We start from the raw sequence: 21,316 nt of genomic DNA, 5'->3' as shown, positions 1-21,316 counted from the left end.
CTCTTGTCTCATCAATCCAACAAGCAAGAATTCGTTCCGGATCATGCATGTCTCAAAAGATGTAAGTTTTACCCCTTTATAATAGTTTTTGAATTGTCTTAAAAGTTCAAGTAATTAACCAAAAATTTAAAGTTAGTTGTTTTATATGAAAGTTATGCATATATTTGGGTCGTAAGAAATACATTACTGAGGTACGCTGCTTTTATAATTACGCCCCTTAAATGAATGACCGACCCAATCGGCTAGAAATCAGTTTGATCATTTGATCACCAAAGAAGGTGTGTCATAACCTCCTACCCTTATATTCTCTTTCTCCCAACATGGTCTACAATATCGTTTGTAAAACAAGACATTTTGTAAAAGCTTATGGGAAGTGACACCTTTTTAACTTTTTGTCAACCTGACATCCAGCCAGTACCAAGAACCTGATACGTTAAAAAAATGTTTGACGCCTTTAGGCCACATGGGTCCACATTCCACAACATATTGTATCTGAGAATGTCCACACCCTAAACGAAATGGTTGTGTTACAAGTAGCACACAAAAGAAAAGTATTTTGTACATGCGTTAACACGAAAAACGACTCCATGGGACAAGCAACACAGACATAATAGCTGTTCATGGTTTATTCTAATTTTGTAAATTCAGAAGTGTGAACTCGCTTTGGCTACTGGTTGCGCAATGTTAAAAAGTCAAATTGGCGAAAATTCGAGTTTGTCAAAGAGTTTTGGTAATTTTGCTACTTGCCAATTTTTGGTTGTTTACATGTACAATTCTGTCTCCTAATCATTGGAAAAATTATATTTGCCCCAAAAGCGCGAATAAGAATTACAATAAAACAGTATACAGTATTCTCCATGTCAGCCTTGCCGTAAAATTTCAGCACAGTAAAAATGAAAAAAGTAAAACAATTGATCATGCGTTGTTTATGACAAGACCCGCTGCCGTGTATCGTTCTAAAACAAATTCTTGATCCTTGTAGTCCACCCAAACAACTCACTGGGAATGTAGGCAATTCATACAGGCACATCCCTGCTAGACACTTGTCCATCAACTAACCTAGAAAACTGCTACATCGACGGGTAAACCAAAGCCTTTGAAATTGTTGCAATTCTGTCAACAAAGCCTTTACTCTACTCCACCAACTTCGGCTTCAAACAGCTTGTAATCTTGCTATTTTGCTTTTTGCCAGTTATAACTCCCATTATAAATGCCCCAAACGTTCTGTACCAAAGTATTAAGTTTTGAACATCTATATATTGTTGTTTAGATGTCTTGTACAGAATTTAACAAATTATTCCGAATATAATTTGTCGTTTCCGCATTTATTCTTAACATGTCCAACTTTTGACGATTTAGGTCAGTGGTTCCCAAACTATGCGCCGCGGCACACTTGTGTGCCGCGAGATGTCATTAGGTGTGCCGCAAAAAACACTGAAATTAAAATCTATCAAGTAGAGCAGTAGTACCAGGTGCTTAGACCACTAGGCCAACATGCTCCACGTCTCTGAGATGTTCAACTAGGCTATTTAACTATGAGAGTGACCTGTATAGCGGCTTTATGACCTCATAGTTAGTGCCTTTGTCAGCTAAAAAATTATTCAAATGTTCGAAGTGCGCCAAATAATTTTTGTTTTTTCGAAAATGCGCCTTAAAAGAAAAAAGTTTGGGAACCACTGATTTAGGTGAAAACAAAATGTCTACAGCAAACAATGCCCGAAATGTCCCTTAATATAACATAATTAGTAAAGGTTAGGTTGTGGAAGAACCTTGGTTAGTACTTCAAAAAAAAAACGAAATTTGGTGGTCCGTATATGTCTACTTATAAAGGAAACGTTATGGAACGCAAAGGTATATTTAAAAAAACGACACCACATTTCATTATTATTACTGGTTTAAACCTTACTAAAAAAATGGAAAAATGCGAAACTTACTAAGTACAGAAAACGAAGAAGTTTCCCAAGAAACAATAAACGTGTCGCAATTATTAGCAAGTTCCAGACAGGAGTTTCGCAAGACGACGAACAACATGGACCACATCAATCGCTTGCGACAAAGCGCTATTACGTGCGTGTCAAACTCCACTTGACAGCTTTTGTCAGCGACGAGTAGGAGTTAACCAGGGTGTGATCAGCAAGCTGAAATCCTCTGTTTTCCGGGCCTCAGGTTGTAAGGCAGGTTAAACACGCGATTTCCTGTGTTTGTAGCAAAAACCGACAAATTGTCGTTGACATCAGTGACACCTGCAGCTGGTACTGGACACGATGATACCAAAAAGTCCGCTGAAATTGATTAATCGAGCCGAGTTTGTTGCTCAATGTGTCAGATGGAGTAAAGTTTCCATTGCTGACGGCTTGTGGTTAATTTAAGTAAACCTGAATGGTATAGGAAATGTAAATTTTGGTTCAAAACAGACGACAGGTGTTTAAAACTGCTTTAATTACTGATTTTTAGTTGGTTTACCTGAATGGCTCACCTTATTAAAATAAAGAAAACAAGAATACCCATATTAAAACATTTTACCTCAAGGTAACAAGCTCCAATGTGTATTGTATAGATAAATTCTGTGAAAGTCCTCATCACATAAAATTTAATTTCGCTTTCTGTGCTGAAGAAGAAAGTTGCTTTGATTTTGGGTATGATGAGCAAAATGGACACAGTTTTTGTACAGATCTAAATTTTAGTGGGTTATATATGTACATTTTGCAGATTTTGGGCCCAATGGCATGGTTTTTCCGGTCGAAATACAAGCAAACACAGAAGTACACAATATTGTTCTTGTGTAGGAAAATATAAAACCCAACCAAAATCACATGACATCTGCCCGTTTCCAGGGCAACACCTCGAATAAATAACACCCGAAGCTGGACAACCCATGTTCAGTTTGTACACATACATTCCAAGACCCTTAGTCGAATTGCGACGCCTAAATTCGGACAAACCTAACTTTTGTCATCAGCTTTAACCAAGCGAGGCGCAAAAATCGGAAACAAGCCATCGGTGAAAAGAAAAACTTCGCGGCCACCGGCGCCGCAAGTTTGTCGCCCGTCAAGCACCGAAATAGCCGAGGTCTATTTATACGATAATATCGAAGCAAAAAGGCACGCGAGTTTGTTTATGATATTGCGCGAGCCTTTGCCCTTCATTCGCATTCGAGTATGGCGAGAGGCGGAAGCGGTACCATGCCAAGTATCGTTCCTCTAACAACAGCACGCGCGCCCCTCAAAGAGTTGTTTATTTGTGCAGTTAGATCGGCTGTATCGGCGCAAAAGGCCTTTCCTGGTTTTTCTGGCTCTCCAGAGGCGGCGGGGAACGTTGACACATTGCGTATAGCAGGGTGTGGCGCTAGCTAAGCGTGGTGCGAATCGTGTTTACTCGTCGTTATTTAACCTAACAAGCGGCGTCAGTGTTTGTGTGTTGGGTCGAACGTGTCACCGCACTGATTATGTTGGCGTTATCGCTTTTGCCAACGACGGGTTAGGCCTCGAAAATCCTGTTGGGGGTTATTTCATGTCAACAAGGAAATGATCTTATTGGAAAATTCAGTTTGAAAAATCTTAACGTTTTTTTTGTTTTTCCTTGTAACACATCACAGAAAAGAGAAAATGACAAATGGGATTTTTGGTGACTAAAATAAACTGAATACATGGGGAATGAAGTTGCTGTACATGAAATATTCATTTTGTGAACAGTTTGTTTCTTTTGCCCTTATGCTTCGAATAAACGACAGGTTGTAAAAATGCAGAGTAACGATTACTTAGCATCTGAAATCAACTTAAATATGCTTACAATTTTCTGAGTCTGTCTATTTATTCTGAGTCTGTCTATTTGGATTGTGACACTGCTATGCTTTTTTATCAAACTCTAAATCAGTTTTTGTTGAATTTAATAAATTAACAGACAACCAAACGAAGAAAAACAAACTGTCGAAACAAAAAAGTAAACATCGTCGTAAAAAGAAAAGCGTAATAGAAAGAAAATAATAACTTGTGCTAATATAAACTTCTCATGCTAAGGCGCTTTACTCTCAACGCATACAATATTTTGTTTTGACAAATTTTGACACAAATATTTCCGTTCCTTCTTCTGTAGCTGGTAATATTTCGCGGGAATATAGTATTGTAATCGAATTTAATAATTTTCTGTGTATAAAGTGAGCTTTCCATACAAAACGTTGACTATTTGAGTGTTTCTCGTCTATTAAAAACAAATATTATCGATTTGTAACCATGGTAAAATCCCATCACACACCACGCCGAGTGCGGATATATCGACAGCGAGTTGTGACGTAATGTTGATGACGTCACTGACAAAAAGAGTAAAGAAGAGCACGAGGGCGTACGACAACACTCAACATCAAAGGTGTCACGGAAATATATTGCACGTTAAGGAAAGAAAACAGAAAAGGGAGCAAAAGTAAATTTCTGCCATTTTGGAAAGGCGCGGACAAAATACAGATCACTGAAGGCGGATGACAGGGTTTTGGGTGTTGAGCAGCTGGGCAAAGTACCAAGACACATTGAAATCTTCGCGAAATTGTTATATTTTGAAACTTTTCGATACGTGCTTTCGAGCACCTCCTTCCACTCGTGAGATCTCCAAGGCACGGATTTAAGGCATTTCGCAAATTTTTACATAAAAATGCTTCACGTTTTGCCGTTTTTTCTACTTTTCTTGTTTTTACGCGCTCTTTTGTGGTTCCTGGGACTTTTTGTCCTTTTTCTTCTTGTGCGTTTTGACACCGTCGTCCGCCTAATTTTCAGCACGGAGGGAATAGTTGGAGGATCAACAACGACCTGTGGCCTGTGAGTCCTGTAGTCGGCAACAAAATTCTGTGCAGCGTCGTGGCTAGCATTCGATTCCGCCCGATCGCTGACTGAGACAGAAGAGTCAATGTTAGAAGAACCTGGTGTAGGCTTCGCTGTCCGGTTTTTACGGTTTTTCTTATTTCGTTTACGGTTTTTCCTGGCGCGGTCACGTTTTCTGGTGGCGCGAGAATGCCACGCGGTGGCGGTAGAGACGGACTCCTGCGGTGGCAGCGTGATGTCACTTCCGTCGGTGAGGAATGAAGTAATGTTCCGGCGTTTTTCGATTTCAGTTTCGAAGTCGCCTTTGCCGGGTGCGTCAGACATAACGTTTCGTAACGTTTGCGTAGTTTTTCCGCCGTCGTTAGTAAACTCTATGGTCTGCTGTCGTGAACGCAAAGCATTGACCTGAGCAGGCCGAGCAATGGTTCCCTTTATAAAAGCTTCACGAATCCGTTGCTCCAAATCGAGCCACATGCCTCCGGTTTCGGTGGTTTTGGACTGGTCTTGAGCGATTTTTAGTAGCACGACTTCTTGTTGTCCCATCGCGGTTCTGTCCCCACGCTTTGGTCTTCCGTTTGCTTTGAAACCGAGAAACCAACTCGGTCGTTGGAAGTTACGGAAAACGTCGTAATAACCCTCAGTCATTTGCTCCGTGAAGACACAGTATTTGTTGATCCCTGATCGATTCTGCAAGCAAAAAATACATGTTTAGTTTCATGCTTAAGTTATATCGTACGCTTAAACTTTGATTGGCATATTTTTATCGTTTTGGTGTACACAACCAAACTTTACATGTATCATACTAGTGTGCTTTAACAGGAATCAATTTGCAATAAGAAGTGAGCTAATGTAGTGCAAGCTGTTTTCGACCTTATAAGGTCTCATCAGCACAGGTAGTGACAGGAGATTGACCGCGTGGGCTAGTGTAGCTATCTAACGGCACTTCGGTTTACATTTGCAGTAAATGTGGGAATTGCCCAACATTTGTGAAATCGTCTAGCTTTTTAGGCGTCATTTCCATCAACAATGACCGATCCAGACAACCCAAGCCGCGTTATACTTAACGTCCGGTTGACACACTGACCCACTTTCCAAGGAGGCAGTGAATCACCGCAAACTACGTCACTGATGACGTACAATAATATTTGAGCATAGGTGCGCACTACAGTAAAGCATTCATTCCCACCCACTGAGGAGATTGCTATCAGTTAGCGTCCACACCGACAAGTGCGTGTTTTGATGTGATTTTGCTGATTCATAAACGTCCGAGGGTCGGCCGGAGCGATATCGGCCGGATGTCGCCCGATTTTCGCGACTTTTTGCACTTTAATCATTCGTTATGTTGTCGTTGAGTCAGTAGAGACGCGCTCGCTTCGAAAAGGTGTAAAGCGGAAACGTTTTGGCGGGAAAAAAATCGCATGGTAGCCGGCACCAAAAATAAAATGACGTAAATTTTTTTATTTGTTTGGCGACAAATTTATAGACCCATAATCGCAACTTTGTTTACTTAAATTCGTCGTTTCTGGGCACTAGCTTGTCAAATATACCGCCGCTGTTGCCAAGGTAACAAGCGAGAAACAGCATTTACCTGCAGAATACGCCGAACAAGTTCTCATTTTGCATTTGGTTAAACGTGAATCTGAGATTTCTAGAGTCAGTACCTAATAGCTGCGGTGCTAAGTACACTCTGCGCTTAGCTTAGCAAGGCCCGTACCTGGTATTGTGTGTCCCAGCGGAGACGGAATGCCTTTTAAAATAACAGGTCGGTTGCCCCTTTTCCCGCCCTAGCAATGAACACGTGTTGTTGGGAGCTTTTGGGGACAAGCTGAACGCAGTCAGTGGAACCGTGATTTGTTATATTAGCGCCGCGAGGTTTATTGCATTGTCACGCTTGTTTTGACGACATTTCCAAATGCAAGTCGTTGTTCATTTAAGGAAACGCTATAATCCCAAACAAAAACTAATTACAACCCCCCAATTTACCCCGTTTTGTAAGTGTATTGCTATTTATAAAGCGATTTATAGAATAATAAGACTGCATATAGGAAATCTGTGCATGGACATGCAGCTTTAGGTGTAGAGGATATTTTAAGCATTTGGCCTAACAGTTTAGTGCGAATTCCGATTCCTCAAATGCAAACGAGACAGTCTGAGAAAATAGAAAACCCCAGGATTGGCGACAGCACTTAATTTGTACAAACTTTGGCCAGTCATGTTTTCACAGTGTTAAGTCCGCACCTTGACTGGCGAGAGTCAAATACTTCGGCGTCTGAATGATCCCCACTAATATAAAGCAGACTGCAGCGACATCGGCCCCTCGTTCTCACGGTAACATCGCGCGTTGGGTTTCACGTCATTAAAGAGCCGCTTCGGTGTTAATAGTCACGGGTGACTAACCGTAACGAGTCATGCATGACAGTACGACCGGACAGCCATCAATCAAAAGCATCAGTTCGCAGCAGCTGGACCAATTTTGATACCCACAAAAGCAGAACTTGATCATGGCAAATTTGATTCGTGATGGTGTTTTCTTGTTAAACGCACAATTAGGTGTTATAGTGCGGGTACAGCGTCGTCGGTGGCCTGAATTTTACGACATAGGTGAGCTATAAAACAGCGTAAGTACTATCGTGTGCAAACAAGAGAGCATGGCTCCCATAACAGTAGGGGACTCGGGAGTTATGAGAACCGAGACGAGTGGAGCGAGGCGCTGGGATTGGGGTAAAAATTGAAGCACGAATGATAAATTAAGTTTTAGCGTTACGACAATTTGCCTGTCGTCGGTATTTCCTTTTAAGCTGGTAGTTATGAAATCCATCCACTGTTAGATCGTTGGTAAATTACCTTCAAACAAAGTCGAATCAAGGCCACCCAGAGTTTATGCGCCCTTTATGTCTATCTCGACATAGTAACCACTACTAGTCTCATATCATAAAGCCAGTACTGGAAGCTGCAAACTAGATTTTATAGTATAAGGGGATTGTTTCCTTACCTTAACACTCCTTCGTCCAGTCAGTCTTCCGCTTTTCTTCATGCACAAGTAACGTCCGTTAGCTACGCTTTGAATCATTATCTGGCCTCCGAACATGTAAGAGTGAAAGGCGAATTTTGCTGTGAAGAAGAAGTGTTTGGTGTTAAACGATGGTATTCCGGAATGCAATTTTATACATTGCGAAAATTACACTACAAGATAGAGAAAAGGAAAGATGATAGGGTCCTTAACCTATCTGCATGTAAACATGGGCTTTTCATAAAATTCTATGGGTCGTACAAACACAAACATCTTGAATGCCATCAAATATCTGACAAACTTGTATAGAGAACCGGCTCTTCCGTGAATCGGTTTGAAGCGACAACTTGACCAAGTTTAGAGACCGAGTCTCGCGCCACTCGACACCGCCGACAAATGTATCCGTTAACCCTAACTTGACAAGTTGCAACAAATAGGCCCATTATAGTAACAAAACGCCGTCGCCCATTGCTGAAATCGTGACGACTTGACCTTATATACGCGAACCAACCAACCAACCAACCAACGGAGCGAACAAATAAATAAACGCGCGCGCCGCGACGTTCTAGTTTCGTCCAAAACGCAATCGCTCAAATCGCACGTGACAGGTACGGTGATGACGTCACGGTTTGGTACGATTTCTATGTTCTCAGGTAAAATGTTTGATTAAAATTAAACGTTTTTTTGCCGCTGATATCACTTTGTGTGTTATATCTCATCGGATGCGCGGCTTGCTGGGTTACGAAATGATGACGTCACGATAGACATTGAATTGCATCATCAATGGGTTTGTGAGGAAAACACCTCAGCGGCGGCGAACATTAAAGGTCCACATCGGAAATGAGTATTACTACCGTGCTGTTATAGCACTTGTATTGTAAGATTATCACAAACAAAACTACATTAAAATCAACAAACATTTCATATACTTTTTAAGTGTACACAAACTTTGATACAAATTCATTTTTAAACCAACGATATCGTTTTCAAGAGCTTCCAAGTATTGGGGGGCAGGAGGACACGTGATCGGCACGTGACGTTTGTTGGTAAGCAACTGTTAACAGGTAAACGATCAATCAAGTAAGAGAAGACTCCTTTGCCGTGTACGGACCAAGTACGGGGCGACCCGTGTGGCGCAGAGCCAAGTCAAACCGCAACTGAAACCCAACTAAAGTGGCGACCATTATAAGTTTATACTTGAGTTGAAATGCTTTACCGACATAAAACTGGCTTTGGTGTTTCCCATGCTTTGCTTATGTCTTAAAAATGCAAAAAACAACTTTAAGTGCCTACTTTTCACAGGACTGATACACGCAATGTATTGAAACCATATGTGGTTTGTACAAATAGACGCTTTATCTCTGGGAATGTAACCTGTGAAATGTAAAATCATTAATACCAAAAAACACCCAATTTCAAGTCTTATTTATTTGGTTTAGCATCTACTATGTAGTCTATTGGGAATGTTTTTAATTGTTAAGGTAAGGATTCGTCGAAAAAGGTTTGGAACCACTGTCCTATATTTTTGGTTTTTCAGTTAATGCACTTGCGTAGGTGTCAGTTAATTAAGATTTTACACAAGATCCATAAAACACGCTCTCATCTATCTTGATTACGATAATGGAAGAAACAATTTTCATAAAACTAAGGCTCAAAATGGTTTGAAAAAAAGGTCGAGATCAATAAATTACTTTGTTGCATTTTCTCACCAGCTGTTTGTTATTGATATACTGATTTGAACACAACAGGTGTATGCTGGCAACTTTGATTTCACTAAGATAGTCAACGGTCTAACCACCGGCGTGTATTAAGATCCGATTACGGTCGAGAAAATTAATCGCCCGATTCCCATCTAACCGAAACGATGACATAACTACAGGTTCCCAATACTTCACCTACTGAACAAGACAATCGGCCTTGTTTGTCATAAATGGGCCTTTGGAACGTTTGGTTTGAATGGGTTTAATTGTTTTTACTGTGTGATGAAGTAAAACATGTAGGGATGCAAAGAGTGAGAGAGAAAGAGAAAGAAAGATACAGAGAGTGAGAGAGAGAAAGTGAGTGAGAACTAAATAGAGGACATAGAGAGATATAGAGATCAAGAAATCATCTTTTAAAAGTAAAAAAAGATGCTGTATTTATATAGAAGAGTAAAAAAATGTTGGGCTGCAATAGAATGTAAAAAAAGAGAAAGTAAGAGAAAGAGAGAGACAGAGAGAAATAAAGAGAGGAAGAGGACATTTAGAGATTAAGAAATCAAGAGAGAGAATAAAAAGTTATATAATACACAGCAAAAAACAAACAAAAATAACTTGTAGTATTTGTTGGAATTCATCTGCTGCAAAATTCTACTCACCATTTTTGCTTCCAACTTTGCCATTTGCGTCCACTTTTCGTCCTTTCATTTGGACTCGTTTTCCGGTTATACGCGAATAAATCTCATAGTGGCGAGTGATGGATGAACTAATGCCGTCAAATCCACGTTCAATTTGTCGGTTTATGTGTCGTTGTACGTCATCGTCGATCTGCAAGAACAAACGATTGTTGTTCAAATGATGCACAAAGGTACGTCTTTATTATATTGCAAGGCAACCAATCATTATATCGGAGGCCCTTACACTAGTTAAATTTGAATAACTTTATATAGGGATATATACGTAAAATTATTATGAGGCTGTGGGATTAATGTGTTACAGACACTTATGGGTAAGTTTTGATGTTCGTAGTGCGATAAGGCGTAAACGTGAGAAAATAGGCGTTCAGCCATTGTCCACCAACTGTGCCCTTCACTGTATTGTGCTCCATAACGTTTCAACGTTGCGAAGCTATTTCCGGATTGGGGATTGTTTTTTATGCAATTGTGTCGCTATGGTTTCTTTTGACAAACGAAATAAATATAGCTCAACTCAAATCAACCGACTTGTACTACAGTATTACAAAAGCCCAATATTGCATTGTATTCTCAACGCATATTAAATGCCTCAAACCACACGGGCATTTAATATCGCAATACAGCATCAGTATTCAGATACCGAAGTGTCGTTGGTCTATTTGGCAAGCAATGCATTTTGTAAACATGTTGACCGCCAGAGTTTTTGCGCAATGCGATCAACACCAAGTAACTGACATTGGGTGTTCGTTGCGATTATTTTGTGGTCATGCATGCCACTGCAATCAAATGGCCCCGGGTGAGGATTAATATCGAAGCCTCGGTCCAGCAAACTTGCGGGAAGCGGTTATTCGAGAGGAAAAGACAGAAGGCGCGCGATTCTCAAACTCATCACGAACCGCGCTACTCGTAAATATCGCGGTATCCGTTATTTTGTGTCTTGGCCTCACGTGCAAAAACGGTTGTGGTTGTATTCAGGAAATGTTACCCACTGGATAATATTGAATTGTTTGACGGCAAATTGCTGTTAACACTGAAAGCGGATGCATTTTGAACAATCAAAACTATTTTAACGACTTCAATCCGGTAAAACTGGTTTCTGTTACAGGATGCAATAAGCTTGCTCCATAACATTCTACACTGTCCACTGCTTAAGTCCTTGCCACATGCGGCGCCGGTAAAATATAGAGGTCATGTTTTCAGGGATGCTTCAAGCAAATGGAAGTTCGAAGTCCCAGTTTTGATGCAACACAGCTTTTCAAATGTACAAAGCGTTTTTACTCGACAGCGCGTTGCAAAGCTACAATGCCAGCAAGAATTGTCCCGAGTTTACCAAACAATCACACCATTGAGGCCCCCTGCGTCATCGCTGGGTTAACTGACGTGGCGATCTTGTTTCTCACGCGGGGGCCACGTCGAGCCCCCCTTAATCGCCCCCCTGTCACGACATTGCTGGGTGTCAAGTGAGTTGACGTTCGGCGGGTCCATTGTCTGCCAAGCTGAGATAAAAGACTGCTCTAATGCCAAGTTGAGAATATCAACATGTTTTGTCCCCGTGGGGTAAGGCTATATGTTAGGGATTTAAAACTCTGCAATCGAAGCGATAGGCCAGGTCACTTATGTTGTAGTTTATGCGATTGCTTTCCCTCTGAGTTATTTCTTTTCAAGGTTTGGCCTGTTTCAAACGGAAACAAGTGCGGGCAACCACACGTAACTGGTGGAGATTTTGATATCGCGATTCCGTCCATATTATCACGATTTTAGAACGCTGATCGCATCTATGCCCATGTATAGAGCGCGTGCAATTCGGAAGCATTGCCCAAACAGCCGTTGCGACCAAAGCATGCCTAAATGTGTTGTGCAGTTTCGATCCAATCGCTGTTTATTTGCGCCGGGAAAACAATCAATGCGCGACGCGATTCATCGAGTTGGAATGCCGCGTCACAATAGGGGCACGCGCGTGCCGAAATACTTGTCACAATTATCCGCGCGGGGAAGAGCCTACTCCGAAATCTCAGTGGAGCCGACGTATCAAGTTTGAGCCGGCAATATTACACAGGGTGACTAACGGGGTGAAGTTAATTGCCCCTGCCCTTCCAAGTCACGTGCTGTTATTTCGTACCCCAGGCGAGAAAATCTCATCGCGCCCCATTGCCTCTAAACAGACCCCGCGAGCCCTAGGTCTGGGACAATGGGGTCCCAAGCGCCAGTTTGTCTCATAGTATTTTATTGAAATTTTCCAGTGACGTCTGGTCGTGGAAAATCCATAACCATGATGATTCAAGTACAAATATCAAGCTAACTGTTCTGAATCTATTGATCCACGAACAAATATTAAGTTGACCTTATTGGTTTGCCAGAATAATAAATCATGCTTCACAGTAGTTGTCGATAATGGAGCCGCACGAGGTATATGTGTTTGTGGTAATAGATGGCTTTAGCTGTGTTCACGAGGCTTCAGTTTTGGATGGCATTTCGAAAGCAAACAAAAGCGACCTGCGTGGTTAAACACCTAAACACAACGATCATGGCTTTAAAAACAATCCATTGGCTCCAGGTGACCGATTATAAGAAGGCATTCTGCTGCAGGTAAAGCAAAATGGTAAAGCCAAATCCTTTATCTTGCATGCAGTGAGAATGCAATGAATATTTACATCACTTCCCGACACTGAGGACATTTCGAAAGTAGAGTACATTTTAATTGGTAACGCTTGCTGGCAGGTAAACAGTACAAAAAATGAATATTTGACTGTAGTCAACACGCCATTTCATTAAAATATTTAGCGCCAAATATGTGGTTCAAATATACCTAATTCATTGGAAATAAAACAGACAAAACCAAATGTATGAACTTTAAAAGCTAAATGTTTATCACCAAGTTTCACCTTTTTTTACAAAAAATCGTTTTCCCCGACTCGCTCTAGTTCCTAAAGGAAGTAATTTATCCCGTTGGGGGCTTGACACAGCTCACGACAGAGCTTTGAAGGACGGCGCACAGGAAAATAACGTCGAAGTTTATCTCCAATATTAATCCGCTATTTTGACTGGCACACTGTCGTTTGACGCCTAAACGCTGAGACCACGCGTCCGGGCAAAGTCTTGTGTACTTTAAACAACCCCACAGCGGCCATCAGCTGATCAAAGCAGAACAAGGGCTCGTTTCCATACTAAAAGGCCGCGATGCCAGGGCCGGATATGTGGCTCACGGCAGGGCGAGGCTCGTGGGCGTCGCAAGAACGTAAATAGCTACCGCCCGTTTGCTATAACTCGCGTTTAAGACACGCCAAGTTGCCACCTTTGCGTGTACAAGGGGCCGTGATGACCCCACACACACATCAAGGCCCCCGACGCCACCCCGACTATAAACGAAGCGTGTGTGAATGTTTAAAGGTTTTCCAACTCCCTGGTGCAATAGTTTGTGAGAACTGCTTGCGAATATAAGAACATTGTATGACACATGTCAATCGTTGAAGAGGGTTTGGTGTATGTTTCAATTAAGATAAATGTGATCATGGAGTTTATTCATGCATGTTGCTGCATTTTTTTAATACCACGGATAAAATAATTTAGCCAACTTTTAAAGTATGCGTTTTTATTGCGTATTAGAAACTTTTATGCAAATTTTAACATAAAATTTTGTTAAATAGGCAAAACAAGAGAAAAAAGTTTAAAAAATATCTTGGTAAAGTTTTTAAATTGCTATTGATCGCAAAAGAATCCCCCACAAAAAATCACGAGAACGTTATCATTTGTCAGGTGCATCTCTTGTTAGCAACAAAGGGGGTGGGTAAGGAAATTTGCAGATTCAGCAAAAGTTTTGATATCTGTCATCTCCTTCGAGTGAGATACAACACCGAGGGCGGCTTATCGGTGAAGTTTTTCTGCCCGCGGTGGGACGACGAGTTAGTGGCGAGACAGACAGCGGGAGTGGGAATAATTGGCACATGCAACAAGCGTATACTGACATCAAGACAGATGGCAGCCCCGATATCGCATAAAGCCATCTCCAGGTGCATGTCCATTATATCAGACAGACGTTTGTATGGAAATTTGATTGCGTGACCTTGCAAGTCAACATTTGCAAGCTTTTTAAGTTACTCTAGTTTCGTTTTCCTGTGTTTGATTAAGATCTATACTTGTGTTGGTTGCACACTGTCGTTTAGATGTCACATAAGTTGGCATGCAAAATAGGTAAAAATGATGTATTAAAGTCTTTGGATTTTGCAAGATTGCAATCTTATCTCGTCGCAAAAATATGCACCCAATGGGTCCGATTTAACTTAAAATTGCACAAAAATGGCACAAAATCAAGCGATTTGGGGCCACAAAAATTCCAATTGAACCCAAACGACCACGAAGGGCACGACAAGGCCTTATTGTGGCGCGACGAAACGAAATAAACAACAACAGTCACGAGGTTCACATAGTATCTCCTAGTCAGGTCAAAAAGTGCATTGTAGAACAATCGGGTGATATGTAAAACCTATTCGCATATGTGACTCCCAGCAGAAAATCGCAAACTACGGCCATTCAATCGCAATGACGCCACCTAAAACTGAACGCCACCTGATATAAGATACTTGGCTGAGGGGGGAGCCGGGGACAGCGGTCTCGCAAACCCATCAGGGTCTATTGTTCCCAGGGGTGGGGAGAATTCTTCCCTCAAACAAACGCTTGCAGCATGTCGCATTTTGCTGTCAAAGTGCACGTTACCATTTCGGCAGAAAGCATGCAAACAGAGCAAGGGATTAAGTTGAACAATGCTATACAGGTGATGTTACAAACCATAAAACTTCGTGTCTCTATGTACAGAGGCTGCAAGGGATTTACAATTACATGCACGAACCCTGTGGTCTAAGAGCAGTTGCATTTTACTGCAGTGTTTTTTTTTCTGTTTAAAATGAAATCTATACGGTAGCTGCGCGGCTGGACACTAGACAAAAAGCACTGGACTAAAATGGACATAAACCCCGAATGAATCACCAGTCGTTTGGGGGCATTAACAACCGATATTGAAACTTGTCTCAAGTCTTGAGCACCTTGTGAGTGAGTGTGGGAACGTAGGGGACGGCAGATCATGTCAGAGAGATCGCCTTTCGACGGAATCGGTTTGTGTCAGTGGCATTCCGCGCTCCTGGGCGCTATTTGCTTAAGTCTTGGAAGGCGAGACGATCTTTATGGGATCCTAGAACGTGCCAAGTGCAAGTTGATACCAAACCCATGGTGCTCGATCTACGGCCATTTGTTACGAGTATGAGGTCGCAGGCTGGTTTGTATAAAGCGCTATCAATCCTTGATTTCTGTCTAAAGGATTAATGAAACTTGTCGTGGGAAATGTTAGAAAATTTGGGTCACTCAGACGCTTGACGAGTTTTAAGTAAATGACCTTTGCAGGAAAGCGCAATTTTCAATTCAGAGTAACGATATGGCGTCAATCGGTTAAACAATTATGACTTCGGCGTGCTTTATGCCATACCAACCCGAATTAGCTTAACCACTTCATTTCTCGACAAAGGGCAAAATTAACGTAGCCGTTTGTTCGACGAATTAATGCGTCACTTCAGGTAGCGATCAACACAATTCACGGCCGCCGTTTTGACGCATCAAAGCGCGGACGTAATTTGACCTGACCGTTAAAATAACACTTTACTGCGCCAGTAAAGATTTATTAAAACGCAAATAAAATGATGGAAGGCAGAGTTGGAAGCGTTGTAAACATGTTTACGTGTGGAGCACGGGTGGATTTCATTGGCAAGCCCCAGCCTTTGTTAGGGGTTTCCACGCCCCACGCTGACCCCATGGGTGTAGTTGAACCCCCGATCCTAAAACGAGTCGTTTTGTGACGTCATATTGGGAATTAAAGGAAACGCCGCGAGCTCAGAGAAGTTGTTTGTTGATCGGATCCAATTAGGTTCCAAGCTTTAGTAGCAGAAAAAGTTTACGCTTTGTTGCAACCACGAGACGGAATTTGTGAATGGAAAATATGACTTGGATTTTAAGTTACTGCAGTAAATAAACTTTAGGTTTAAAATTATTTGTTTTGTTTCAAAAGATTTATCACTGGACGTTTGTTAAATGCACTGCAAAACGTATTCTGCACTAGAATTGTAGTTCTTGACCGCCAATCTGTGGACTCATATAAGTGCATGAAAAGTTCGCGAACATTGCTTATAATAAACTTAACTATGTAAACTATAGGGCAAAAATTTTCAGACAAACAAAACGTTTGGTAAACACTTCACTAGAAGTTTGCTAACACAAGATTTGAAAGTGATTACGTCATCAAATCGTGAGCGCAAAATAGGGAAGATAGCAATTGACCCGATGTCATGTCACGTATACGAGATGCAATTGTAGCAAGCGGTGGGTGTGATTGCTTTGGCTTGCGATCTAAGTGAAATCGCTCGATTATGGGCAAAACGCTTAGGTCGTGATAAATGGCATAGGGCGCGTTTTCAAACGTCTGAATTTGAAGACCTTGGTTTGAAGCATACAGGCCCTGCGTTTGATGTGGCTGAAATTGTTTTTTGTTTGATATTATGTTAAGGGAAACTGTAAGAGTCTGCTAACGGGATTATGCTATTACGTACGGCGCCGGTACATAACGATTTTCCTGTGATTGATTGATTAACGCTTTAAAACTGCAATGCAGCTTAGCGTTGTGTTGTTGTTTTTTCAAAGCGCAAACTACAAACGAAAAAACATAAAAACGTAAAATTAAGCGATTTCAGGTAGAAACTTGGTCGGCTGATGATTGTGTAAATGGCCGTGTCATAAAATTCAGCGGCAATTAGAGCTTTAAGTCCCGGCAAAACGTCGCCAAATTTTATGGTACACACTGGTTACCATTGCGAATAGACTATAGGCTGTTAACGGGAGGCGTTCATTTGCCGGCGGGTTGATAAGATTAATTCCGAGTAACTGCAAGGTGCGGTGTTTTCGCCAAACCACGAGTTTGTATGGGCTGCTATGGCACATTAGGGACTGGGCCTATGTTAAACCTATTGCTCATAAAGACCCTATACAAACACATGATAAGAAACGACGGAATACACGTGCTATGGCCAAGATGACTTGGACGAACACATTTTCTTGATAAGATTTGAATACGCTTTCCAAAACAAACTGTATGCAAATTATTGTAGATTAGAGCAATTTTTTGTGTGCAACAAAAACATCGCTTTAAAGCGTCAGATTCGCCATCCAGGTACATAATACACCTTTATTCGACTATAATGACATATTTAATGAAGTTAAGCTAAAGATCAATTTGGATGCAGTTATAGGAGTTACATTTCGCTACAGGCAGAACTTAGGAGCGTGTCTTGTGGTAAAAACGGATGCTTTGCGTTGGGCTTAACTATCTGCGGCTTATGCAGATGTTGCTGACTAAATGATACCAGTTACTAACGACCAAGGAGAAAAGAGTAAATATAGAGGTATGTGGCAATGATAAATAGGAGTAAAAACATACCTTAGCCTTACTCAGTAAACACAAACTATTAAAGCACTGGGTCAAACTTGTGTGCATTGCGTTGATTTTGTTTCACATTTAAAGATTTTTATCGTGTTGAAAAGTTAGAATGCACAACTTGCAAGGCGTACCACGTTATGTCATAGAACAGATTTGTCACTCCCGAAAGGCCAAAACTGCGTTGATGTTCCCGGATATATAAAAACATAATAACGCCGGCATGATCAATCAAAACGCCGTTGCACAGGTTTATCACAATCAACAGGACGCTTGCATAGTCTTTTACGTCTCCCCGAGGGTCGATTTTAAGCAAATTGCGGAAAATTGCGACTTGTTAACGAAAGTGATTGTATATTTCGACAGCGATGATGATTGGCCATCAGGGACCGGCAATTGACTCGATTAAGCGGTGACATTTGGTCGTAAAGGTAAATGTTCATCTGGGGAAGGAAAATTAGTGACATCGGGACACAAGGTTCCTCATCAAAAGGGCCGCGGGTTGTTATATTTGTGAATGAAACTTAGGAAAATACCAGGTCAGCCGGAAAAGGGACGAATTGAAAGGTTGTGTTTTTATTAAGAGACAATTGTGGTCTGGGTTCTAGGTCTTGATGCTCAATTGCGTTATAGCTTCTAAAGCTATGCATGGTGTAACCAGAATTTTTTTGTATACTTTTAGACCATCGGACAAAAAATTGTACTTATTCCCATATTTAGCCGCGATATCTAAATAGGCTAAAGGGCACCTAGTATATCGCCTCTTAAGTTCAATTTGGTACGAAAATCAAAGATTTAATCTACAAACAGATAGTTAAATTCGCTAAGATCTCGATAAACCGTTATCTTTGTTGGTTCCAGCCAAGTTATGACCCACGCATTTTGTAAGTGATAAACAGAAATGATCGCATTTTTTTGCACGATAAAAGAGTCGAATTATTTCGCTAACGTTTGTAACGGGCCCTTAATGCGCATTTGTATTGCGCCTGTGACCAGAAAACGACATTTTCCAATAAACGTTCCTTTTGTGGTTTTTTTCTTGTATTGACTCATGCAGTAAGTGCATTTTTTTGTGACGCCTTAATCCTGTTGCGAAGAGATAACGCATCAAAATTTAGGGAATAAGCGATTTCAAGGTGACAATTTCCAAATTCACAACCATTAAGCTCTGTTTATGTATTCAGCTGTATGTTACCCGACGTAGGATAGCAATTTCATAGGCCTTACCTTGTATTTATATGCGACTTTGTGTTTTAAAGATTGCTTAAACGGCTTTTAGCGATTTCGTAATAGAACCTGCGTTCATAGAGATTAAAATCTTTTTAAAGCTGATACAGAAGAAAGTTTCATAAGAATGAAACCAGTTTAGCGATTTCCCGAAGTAAAATAACTTCTTCAGTCCTTAATATTCAGATTGAATCGCCTATATTAAGCATGCGTGGTTCAAGACGAGTTTCGTACTATAGCACATACTTTTAGAAGTAAAAAACGCATGCTGAATTATCGTTTAATCATCCCTTTTGCCAACCAAGTGTTCAAAAGAAATTACAGTTTTTCTAGAACGCCAACATCAAATGCAAGATTCAAAGAAACCAACAATTCAAAAGCATCTGTCGAACCTGCTATTCTCAACGAGATCCGCTGCTTCTATTGTGTGTCCCCATATGCCAGCGCCGGCCCGTTAACAAGCAATTAGCACCTCGTAGCTTTGATAGCGTCCGACGGTGAGAGTGTAAACGACTGGCGGCGGGCCGCTTATTCACAAACACATTCGCTTATCGGGACTTGTGTTGTTTATGGGCAAACAAACGCGCGTTATAGAGTCGCATATCCAACGATCGCAGTACCGACTTGATCAAGTTTAATTTGTTTGTTTTCGGCTGCTATTGAACCACGTTAAATTACCTACACGTGTCTTTGGACTTGTGAACATGTGAACACTGTTTGACAGTTTGGCTTGGCAAAGTTTTGTGTTTCTAAACAGGGCTGCAAATTCTCTGCGAACAGCGCGGGCAAATATTTTTTGGGATACACACAAAATTTAAGACATACAAATTTTACTTACGCTTTTTCTTCTGCGCTTTTGTAACGTTGGCGGAAATAGAAGAAATATGATAAACGCGGTTTTTAATCTGTGGAAAAAAATAATGTGATAAAATAAACAAAACAACTTAAAAAAACATCATTTAGAATAAATGATATTAGATTAAAAAGAAAAAATACCAGGGAGAGTTTCAGGCAAGCTCTCTTTTACGTCACGTCTATTTTTAATACAGTTTCATCTAAATTAATCCAAGAGAACGAATACATATTTTTTAAGAAACATAAAAGTATCTTCCTATAGAAAAAAACTTTCCCGGAATGTTTAAAACCTTCCAGGTGGTCAAATCGAATTTGTAGAAACCCGAAACTATCTCTTGCCGAAGGTTTAATCTTTATACGCGAGACACAATCTGAATTATCCAGCTCTTGTGGCAAAAAATACGGTTTGCCTGTTAAGTGTTGCCAAACGCAATTACCACATTACAGCAGCAGCAACGCAAATTCACTTGTCACAATCAGCAAACTTCAATAAGAAATTCGGATTAACGATTTGAGGCTTAGGATTCTTTGCACAACCGCCCACCAGTGCTTTGTATATGACGAGCTTTTACTGCATGTGCAAACTTTGCACTGCAAACTTGCATGAATTTTTTGTCCACTAGTTAAACGACTGCAGGTAAATTACCAATTAACATGAGTTTTATTACATTCAAAGGAAGCATTTTAAACTTCGGCAAATTTATTTTCTGTGTAAGCCTTTCGCTTTTTGTTTTTGCGCCTTGAAAAGATAAGACGCCTAACTTAATGTTTATGGTCTTCAAAATTTCCGAAAAGCGAGCACAATTTTGCCGAGTTTTTAACATAAGTTAAGGTCCCATTATAACTGAACATTTAATCTATGGTCAGTATTAGAATTTTCCAAGTGGATTTTATTTTGCAAAACCGAAACCGGATTATTGCAGTATTCCTGCACATCTTGTGAATCATAATTGCAGCGGCTAAAACGCTGAGTGTTCCCGAATCTAAGCTCAGATCGTTTACGCTAGTTCCGAGAAATTTTCGCCGCTTTCAATTTAACCTCAAACAACCTTGTGCGAGCGGATGTCCAAAAGTCACGTGATTTTATCATGATTCCTTACATAGATATCATACTCAAATTTACTTTTGTTTGGTTTTCGATTTCTATTATGCGCGTTTCAAAAACATACTAGTAAATTTTGTGGTATTCTATAAAAAGTCAAATCAACAGTACCTTAATAAAGTATCTTGAATACAAAGGTAACGATATTTACAAAAAAAGCAATTTTTAAATCAGATTTTGCAAAAAGATGATATAATATTAAAAGGTTTACTTACATATATATGATACTTCTGATAGAAAACAAATTTTGCTTTATGCTGTTCATTCTCTTTTTTGACGTTTTGAACAAGTAATTCCCGCAGAAAAGTCCACACGATCAAAAATATACTAACACTAACTATTCCGTTTTAATCCCAATATCGTAAGCTGGGAAGCCCAATGCAGAAAACTAATGTCTCTATAAAAGTTGCAGCGTTGCGCGGAGCATCTGTGAACAAATTATCAATGTATTATA

General features: G+C 40.6%; 1 protein-coding gene across 1 annotated transcript; it reads right to left on the bottom strand.

Moving 5' to 3' along the window:
• Positions 1-3,869: 3,869 nt before the first annotated feature.
• LOC145224209 (uncharacterized) lies at positions 3,870-21,316 on the bottom strand. Its single transcript, XM_080090654.1, has 5 exons — positions 21,078-21,316; positions 19,744-19,810; positions 10,175-10,343; positions 7,801-7,919; positions 3,870-5,495 (listed from the first exon to the last, which is right to left on the bottom strand). Exons 1-5 carry the CDS (start codon positions 21,125-21,127, stop codon positions 4,647-4,649), a joined length of 1,254 nt encoding a protein of 417 aa, XP_079946780.1. The 5' UTR covers positions 21,128-21,316; the 3' UTR covers positions 3,870-4,646.

The sequence above is a fragment of the Phallusia mammillata genome, chromosome 4 (genome assembly GCF_965637545.1).
Source record: "Phallusia mammillata chromosome 4, kaPhaMamm4.hap1.1, whole genome shotgun sequence".
Lineage (NCBI taxonomy): Eukaryota > Metazoa > Chordata > Ascidiacea > Phlebobranchia > Ascidiidae > Phallusia > Phallusia mammillata.
This window is presented reverse-complemented; position numbering and strand designations above follow the sequence as displayed.

What these genes read in the sequence shown, in the direction of transcription:
- LOC145224209 (XM_080090654.1), bottom strand. Translation starts at nt 21,127, where the DNA reads ATGAACAGCATAAAGCAAAATTTGTTTTCTATCAGAAGTATCATATAT. An exon ending in AAAAGCGCAGAAGAAAAAGC is followed by an intron (nt 10,344 to 19,743) that starts GTAAGTAAAATT and finishes TTGTTCTTGCAG; the next exon opens with ATCGACGATGACGTACAACG. An exon ending in CTGGACGAAGGAGTGTTAAG is followed by an intron (nt 5,496 to 7,800) that starts GTAAGGAAACAA and finishes TTTTGCTTGCAG; the next exon opens with AATCGATCAGGGATCAACAA.